The 8,852-nt window shown below is 36.4% G+C and overlaps 1 protein-coding gene across 1 annotated transcript; it reads left to right on the top strand.

Annotated features, from left to right (window-relative positions):
- The first annotated feature begins 472 nt into the window (after positions 1 to 472).
- Positions 473 to 8,652, top strand: LOC105196251 (glycosylated lysosomal membrane protein). Its single transcript, XM_011162066.3, has 6 exons — positions 473 to 677; positions 3,605 to 3,862; positions 6,859 to 7,062; positions 7,259 to 7,489; positions 7,597 to 7,889; positions 8,036 to 8,652. The coding sequence occupies exons 1-6, from the start codon at positions 603 to 605 to the stop codon at positions 8,205 to 8,207; spliced, it is 1,233 nt and encodes a 410-aa protein (XP_011160368.1). The 5' UTR covers positions 473 to 602; the 3' UTR covers positions 8,208 to 8,652.
- The last annotated feature ends 200 nt before the right edge of the window (positions 8,653 to 8,852 follow it).

The following is an 8,852-nucleotide window of genomic DNA, read 5'->3' as shown; positions in this document are numbered from 1 at the left end:
GAAGATAACGTTTTCTTTTATACTGAAGCTAGGTTTTTAGCTCGTAAAACAGATTAGTTTCTAAAAACGTAGTGTTGTTCACGCTATCCTGAAAATTATGCTTGCTTTATATGTATAAAGTATAAAATTATATAAAGCTCTTATATAAAGCAAATTTATATGTTGTTACGAGTCGACACCCAATGCCGATAACAAAACTGTAATCCAATCTTTCGTTTTTTTTTTTTCGTATGAAATTTTATTATTTTGTTTCCAACCGTGTTACCTATATACTTCAATTATGGAAAAAGATTTATAATTATTTACGCGTATTGTACGCATAAATGCACAATATCCTGATGAATATTATACCGTCCTACGTGTCAATTTGACATATATCGGTCGAGCAACCGACGATTTACCATTCGCGTCTCATTCTCGCTTCATTCCCCTCGCTACCACGGCAGCGCTGGCCATCCACTTGCCTTCCGTAGTTTCCGCGGTGCTTTAGAGCCGCGTGTTCCCACGCGATCGCGTTGCTATCAGTTTGCGAACGGCGTCAGCGTTGACAGGCGCGTTGCCGCGAGCGTTTTCGTGTATCGTCGTTGTATGCGACGGCAGGCATGGCCAGCGCCACGACGTTCTGTCTGCTGCTGGTCGTCGCATTGGCGGACTTGGGTTCTTCTACACGGCGCACAGTGAGTACCAGCAAGCTCTCCCCGTCTCTCCCCGGGATCCGTCCTTCGTCCCGGAAGAGAAGGCTATCCAGGAGACAGCGATTCGGCCGCGCGAATCGCCGCTGCAAGCGCGTCGTTGTCTGCGAGACGGCATCGCGCCGCCCAAACGGACGGATCGCGTGCGCGTGATTCATCGTCGCGCGACTTTGAACCTTCGAACGCGCGTAAAAGCGCGTCCTGGACCGCGAAATACGACGGACAAAGGATCGCCGACCGTCGGCTCTGATGTTCTTCGGAGCAGGGGGGAGGGAGGGGGACAGGCGTGTTGCGCCCACCACGCGGTGCCCCCTCCCCGCTCCCTTCATCACCGCGGCAACCGTTCCCGCGCTCCGGACGCGCTCCGCAATCTCGCGGCGGAGATTTATGTTGCCGTTATCTCTTTTGTCGCCGAACAGGTGGATTTATTGAGAAATTGGCTGCGTGCTCGCGTAGCAATGGATAAGTGCACCGACGCGATCTGTAGATCGCGCGAGATCGAAGGGCACGGTCGATGAATCGCGCGATGATTAATAACGCGCGCGGATGTGGATCATGTTTTTCATTCAGCTCGGCGCTTTAAATTTCGTTGTGTCAGCGCGCGCGAGCGACGCTACGCTTTGACGCGTTTATTAATTCACCTCGGAGCTCCGACGATCTAATAATAAAGTAATTTAATAATAATTATAAAAAGTTAATATATAAAAAAAAAAAAATAAAAGTATAAAGGTAAAGTAAAAATATAAGAATATAATAATAAGTAAATTGTGATTAAATTAATAACGGAGCGCTTTGTTTAGCCTGTTTGTCTTAATTATTTTAATTATTCCACTTTTATCATTCTATACTTTGTTTTTTTTTTTATTGAGGGATTGTATATGCGCAATATATCTCTCTAAATTCTTTAGGGTGAAATTTCACTCTAAAGAGGTGGGACTTCGTTTTAAAGAATTTAGAAAGAGATTATCTTATCGATATTTGTGTGACGTTATAGGAGCGAGTTCGTTAATTGTAAACAACAACGTAGCGTGAATTACCATTAATATTTTAAAGCACTCGGAGTATTCTCGGAGTACGATTGTACCTTGTATACTGGCCTAGTGTTTTAAATTCGTAATGGACTGCACTATCGATCCTAGACGTGAATTAGTAAATAAGTAGAAACCAACTGCGCGAACCTAGATCTAACGTGTTTGAAAATAGAGCAAAGAAATCTATCGCGTTTTTTTTTTTTTTTTCATCTATTTCGCCACACGATGTAACACGTTAGAAATGTAACTTGCGAATGTTAAGATGTATAAAAAATATGAAGTTTTTTTTATATACTTTCTGTTTATAATTGAAGGGTTTCCTAGAAAAATTATTTTTTAATCTGGATAATCACGTCAAATTGTTTCCTATCAGTAACGCCACATTATGAATTTTGTTCCAGCAGGAATCAAATAGAAAACCGGAAATATGAATATTACGGATAAATAGTATAAATTTAATTAAATAATTTTTTTATTAAAATATCCGATTATCTTGAATATAAAAATAATTTAACAGTAAACATTTTCTAGAAAAAATACTTGAATATAAATTGTTTCTTTATTTTATGTAAATATTTCAATTAAGAACTTTTTTGAAACTTGACTGCAAGTAAATAAAACAAGTAAATATAAAATGTAAAGTATAAGTATAAAATTTTCATGAGAAAAACGAGTTCAGAAGATTTTTCTCTTTTAAATAGGTCTTCAAGCATATTAATCAACGCCCACAACTTTGTTCTTATACCTATTACACGTCCGGAGAAAAATTATCATATTTATACGGAGAAATATAGAAAGTTTTTTATTGAAAAGAAATTTGTAAATAAAAAGTGCAACCAATATTTTACACTTTAAATAAGACTTTAAATAATACTTTCTCTTTCATTGTTATACACTCTGACAAAAAGAATATCGAAAATGTATTTTTACATTAAAAAATTTTTTTTCCAGCGTAATTATTAATGAAAGAAGATAAATGTAAAATATATTAATATTTTATATTTATTACGTACTTTATTAGAATAAAGTAGATAATAAAAATAAAATTTCCCGCAAAAATAAATCCAGAGGTTTCTTATTTTTCTCTTTTAAGTGGAAATTAAAAAGTATATTAATCAAAGTTTACAATTTTATTCTTATACATACTGTGTGTCCAAAGAAAAATTACTATATTTACATAATGAATAATTTAAAAACTTTTTATTACCTAAAAATTTAATTGTTTAGACTTGTTTGTACATTAAAAAAGATTTTGGTAACAATAATCAAACTTAGATGATATGCTTTGATAAAATAATTTCAATTAAATATTTAGTTGATATTACCAAATATTTAGCAACATGTAGTAAACATTAATAATCGATTGATTGTTTTAATTATGTTTGATTACTATTTATATAATTATCAAATATCACTAAACATTTGGTTACATTAATCAAACATTTAATTAAAATAATTTCAAAGCTTAATTATTATTACCAAACTCTTTTTCTCAGCGTAGAAAACCCTTCAGTTATGTTGGCGTGATACAGAGAGACAGAGAGAATTTTAGATTTTTCTTTGAATGAAGTCACGGAGGAAGTATTGCGACAGAATAGCTGAGCGTATCGCGCGTATACTTTTCGCGGAAAGGAAAAAGAAAAAAGATCGCAGGAAAACGTAACTTTCGTCACTTCACGGTTCGCAGACACGAGCCTGCATGCCGCGCGTAAGTGTAACGGTGCAACGCCGTTTTGTGCGATAATAATCACACGGGGGACTCGTAGGAACGGCAAGGCCGTTGGTCGCCACAATCCGGCACTGATCTAGGCCATCCGTCCGTTAATACGTCGTCGTTTAATCTGCAACGTTGCATAAAACGCCCGCTTTATCCTGCCTTAGCTGCGGTCGTGGGTGAATCCGGGCTGCGATGAGCCGTGTCGCGAGCGAAACGTGACGACGCTCTACCTGAGAGCCGATGGTCCGAACGACACATTGCATTATCTATGGGATTTCGTCGGCACCCCGAGCGTCCTGCTGGCGCTCACGTCGCCATCAGCCTGGCTCAACATCACCTGGGACGACTATCTCGCCAGAAGGGCAAACTCGCTCACCTTCTCGGAGAAGCCCGCCTACTCCTTCGGCGTGATAATAAACAAGGTAAACCTCACCCTCGAGTCGACTTTTTTAATCCCTGGTCGATCGCGAGTTCGTTGGTTGAATGGATACAATCGACTAAATTTATCTTATTCTGTCGATGGAATAAATAAAATGTGAGATATATTATAAAAAGGCGGAAAGATTGAGAAAATCATCTTTAACCGTTCGCTCAAAGGAAAGTTTCTTCGATTCAAAAAATATTGTTGGAATCGAAGAAATTTGTGCATTGCTGCACGGTCGAAGAAAAGTTTCTTTGATTTGAAGAAAGTTCTTGGTTGTTTCTTTCATCAGAATTAAAGAAATAGTTGTGCAACGCAAATTTTTTTTTTTTTTAATGGAAAGAATATATTTTTAAAATCAGAACGACTAAATTATTTCTTACGTTTTTGTCAGTACTTTCTTTGAATTAAAAAAATTAATTGTTCAAGTTAAACAAATAATTTGAAGAAATAATTTGTTTACTTTAAAAAAAGTTAATAGCGTAATATATTTTTATTTTCTTCGAAGGTATTTTCACGTCAACTTAAAAAGTCAAGTTAAAGAAATAATTTCATCAATTTAAACATGACTTTTTTTGGGTGTTGAGCTTTGCTCGACATTAATTGTGTTATGAACCCTTCCATAAAAAAAGAGTTTGGCAGTAACAATTCAGCCTGCATTGAGAAAAAGATATTTAAAGGTATTTAAAATTTTATTTGTGGAATATAAATTTATTTCATTGAAATGCATCTTTATTAAAATATGACTAAATACAATTTTATTTTTAGCAAATAAATCAATTAATAGAAAAATGAAATATATTTTACGAAAATAGAACATATTTCACAGAAACGTATATTTTGTCATCGCAATCAAATTTATTAATTACTAATAAATATCGAAGAAAATATCACAAATAATATTTGCCTCTGAATATTTCGAATTTTTTTTTCTCAATATAGAGACGATAATTATTAAGCTTTGCTGAAATGATTTCAATTAAATGTTCGGTTAACTAAATATTTAATAATCTATCGGCTACTATTAATATAATTACTAAATATTCATAAATATTTAGTTATAGCTTCTGCTTAATTAAAATGTAGTCGGAAAGTATTAAACATTTAATTAAAACTGCCCGGTCAGGTAGCTTGTAATCGCAAAAGTAGTATGATCTGCGAACAAAACTAATTGATTTATTTTGAGGATTACATGAGTACGTTGTATCTTTTCTCAAATGGGCAAGGTATAAATACAATGAGAAAACTGACTAGTCGAATTATCCTTTCGAAAGTAATGAACGATTCACGATATTTATGTTGCATAAAAACAATCGCGGAGAAAAAGCTACTTAAAAATTTATTTATAGGGTATAAATTTATTTCACTGAAATCTTTATTTAAATGCGGCGAAATAAAATTCCATTTCTAGCAAATAAACCAGTTTAACCACTTAAAAAAAAAGTGAGATACGTTTCACAGAAATATATATTTCATCATCACAATAAAATTTTTTTTTATAACCAATAAATATCGAAAATAAAGTCACACGTAATATTTGCTTGCCAATATTTCGACTTTTTTTTCTCAGTGTGTGATTCACATGGGCGGTGATGTCATCAGATTGTACGGAAATGAACGGATTAGTCGTTCAAAAAGTGACGGATATATCTTTCCCGTTCATTTCCGGATATTTCGATGGTTTTACTCCGAATGAATCGTGATTGGATTTTTGTCCGATCTGAATGATCGTCATATTCATTCGTTACCTTTAGGAAGGATAATTCGATCAGGCAATTTTCTCGGTATATTTATCTTGCTTATTTATTGAGAAAAGGTATTAACTCAATTGTCTAATCCTCAAAGTAATCAGCTGGTTTCATTCGCAGATTATACCGCTTTTGCGATTACTCACTGACTCTGACCCATATATTTCATCAAAGCTTAATTATTATTACTAAACTCTTTTTTTTCAGTGTGGAGAAATTGGCGAAATGTATTATAAAAATACTTGGTTTTAAATTGCTACCATTGATAAACTTTTGCTGACAAACGCATGAATGGAATATTAAAATTGTAAAAAAATGCAACAGAGATATGAAAAAAAAATAGCATGTCGAAAGTACGATATTACATTGATCATTACTACTCTGCTTTACTTCCACTTGACGTGGAAGTAAATTCGAGTGAGTGACACAAATCCACTCGTCACATTCTCTCTTGTCAAGTACGGAGAATATCTCTGTGGTTTCTTAATTAAACCTTCGCACTTCACAATGTCTCCACTTCGTAGATCCTCTCTTTGAGCCGACTGAGATGAGAATATGCGCGTATCTCCGTTCGCTGTGCTCGAGCTGGATATGCATTCTGTACACGCTTTTTGTTTTTAACGATAGCTGTCGGTGTCGTTGCACAGATAATTTACATGACAAAAAAGTTGCGCAACGACACACTAACAATGATCGTTAAAAATAAAAAAAGCATGTACAAAATGCATACCCAGATCTTAGCACGCAGCAGCAAAGAGTAATGTGAATACTTCTCTAAATTTCTTTAAAAATATTTTGCAGCGTATTGCGTCATCAAGAATGATTCAATTTTTCATTCAATGAACACCGCGTGCGATATCGAATGCGCGAGATTAATCCTTTGTAAAGCGCGTAATTGACGATGAGCTCGCCTTATTTCGGCTGACGGAATTCGTAGTACAAAGCTATGGAATTGCCCACAGCAATGAGCAAACAGGTTTCCGTGCCAAATATCGATCAGCTGCTGCATCTGACAGGAATTTCGGGCACGACACGAGACGAGATTGCGGTTTAATTCAGTCAATTTTATTACGCGCTAATGTGCAATTACGCGGGAGAAATTGCGATTGTATTTATATGTAGGTTCAATCGCGGTGACCCGATTTCGTCATCTGTTGTTCGACTTCTGAGCGTCTGCATATATATATATATATATATATATATATATATATATCATATTGAATAATATCAAGTGTATTACGTGTTACAGATTATCGAATTCAACGACGTAAATAACACGGCAATGATTGACACTGCCGACGTCGCTAATACGAACATTTTGCACACCGAGTATTTCAACTGGCGACGCGTGTCCCTATCGCAAAAGAGCGAGTTCGTCTACCTGGATATGGAGGGTAACTCTTATAACGATACAGCTAAGAATATCAGCAGATACGGGAGTATAAAGCTTTCGGTAAAGTATTTTGCAGCATATTGAAGAGAAAGTATCGGTGGTAGTACGTAGCGACGCATGCGAAAATAATCTCGAGCTTTGCTTAAGCGGAAGCCAGCAGCTTCATCTTGAGCCTGAACATACATCTGGTTTACTTCGCTCTCCCGTTTGCGACACGTAGCACGCCTAATATATCTCTCCCTTTCGCCTGTTATAGCTCCGAGGATTCTGCACCGTCGACCATACGGACATGGTGCCGCACATGTTGCACACGGAGAATTCTACGCAAGTGGACATCATCCTCGACCACATTCAGACCAACCACACCTTTTCCTACAGCAGATTCGCTATTGAATTGCTCGCGGTTGGCGGTGGCGATCCCGAGATACCGATGTTCGTTGACCCGAAAAAGAGCTTGGACGACGAGCATACTCCGGGAATATTCGAGGTAACAATCGCGGACTTTTCATTGCTTCTGGCAGTCTCTCGCTGCTTTCGTATTTTCATTGAAAATATTATTTTGACATTTCTCCTCTTTAATGCGACTTTCTACAGGTTGTCGAAGTTAGAACACCACCCTACAGAGAACTGGACGGCGCGTTGAACACCGGATCGTACTTACAATGGCGACCGGTGTCGTATAATAGCGCATCGCGTGACGTAACCAGTTCCACGGAGACAATCCAGTATCCACCGAAGCAAGTGTTCAATCATACGATGGCCATTGAAAATTCGATGCTCTATTGTTATTATGGAAAATCCGTAGAAGATCTCCTACTGCAGAAGTTAATAGTTTCCTTGGGTTCGAAAGGAGATGGTTTCTACAAGAAGACGAGTTACTTGACGTGGTGAGTCGTCGATTACGCGGACTGTTATTAACTCTCGCATTTTATCTTGAAAATGTCATGATGAGAATTATAAATATCTAATTCTCTAATTCCATGCTCTAGTCCATCTCTTTAATTAACGAAATGTTACGCTTTAAATTTTGCAGGACTTTTATGATGGGATACGGCACCCCACCCGAGGAGAGCTTCTCTTCTCTAGTCATTATGATTATCTCGATTGGCCTCGGTCTGCCTTTGCTCATTATGGTCATCACTGGCCTGTATCTCTGCATTCGTAGAATGCCGAAACGGCATGGCAACGCTTATTTGAATCGATGAACTCGTGCCATGTGGTTTCTTCGTATGTACGCGTGTACGTTTAGGTGCATCGCTACTACACTCAACCTATTGTTCTTCACAAAGAGATATTCTTATATTTATACACATATATGTATATTTTTACACGACATTAGCTCGGATCTGATATCAGTGTGGTGCGTGAATGATGATCGTTCGTTTTCTCATAACGTATTTGACGCTTAGCGCGAGATGATAGTCCTCTCGTTCTCTGTTTTACTCGTTCTCTGTTCTTTTCACGAGGATATGTTGTTTGTTGACTCGACGAATAAAGGATACAAGCAATCACATTTTATTTTTGAATACGCTACGAGAGAACGGCATGTTAACTTGTACAACGAATGATTGAACTTTTTTAGGTAATTTGTAATTGAACGATTGTATGCACGATTTTACGAAATATATTCAATAAGTAAGTTGTACTACATTTTGTATAGTTTTCTTTATGATATTTTCATTCCCTATATTTAATATTAAGATATCAAATACTGATGATACATCTTGATACATTTTCTGGGTACTTATATTCACATATCTTTATATATTTCGCAAATATATGAAAACTATACATTCGGTTTAAATTTGTATCTCGACTTTTAATTCCGCTTTTCATTATTGTCTCATTTT

This window comes from Solenopsis invicta, chromosome 4 (assembly GCF_016802725.1).
Source record: "Solenopsis invicta isolate M01_SB chromosome 4, UNIL_Sinv_3.0, whole genome shotgun sequence".
Taxonomy (NCBI): domain Eukaryota; kingdom Metazoa; phylum Arthropoda; class Insecta; order Hymenoptera; family Formicidae; genus Solenopsis; species Solenopsis invicta.
The sequence above is the reverse complement of the archived record's forward strand: the minus strand, read 5'-3'. Positions and strand labels throughout refer to the sequence as shown.

What these genes read in the sequence shown, in the direction of transcription:
- LOC105196251 (XM_011162066.3), top strand. Translation starts at nt 603, where the DNA reads ATGGCCAGCGCCACGACGTTCTGTCTGCTGCTGGTCGTCGCATTGGCG. An exon ending in ACGGGAGTATAAAGCTTTCG is followed by an intron (nt 7,063 to 7,258) that starts GTAAAGTATTTT and finishes CGCCTGTTATAG; the next exon opens with CTCCGAGGATTCTGCACCGT. An exon ending in AAGACGAGTTACTTGACGTG is followed by an intron (nt 7,890 to 8,035) that starts GTGAGTCGTCGA and finishes TAAATTTTGCAG; the next exon opens with GACTTTTATGATGGGATACG.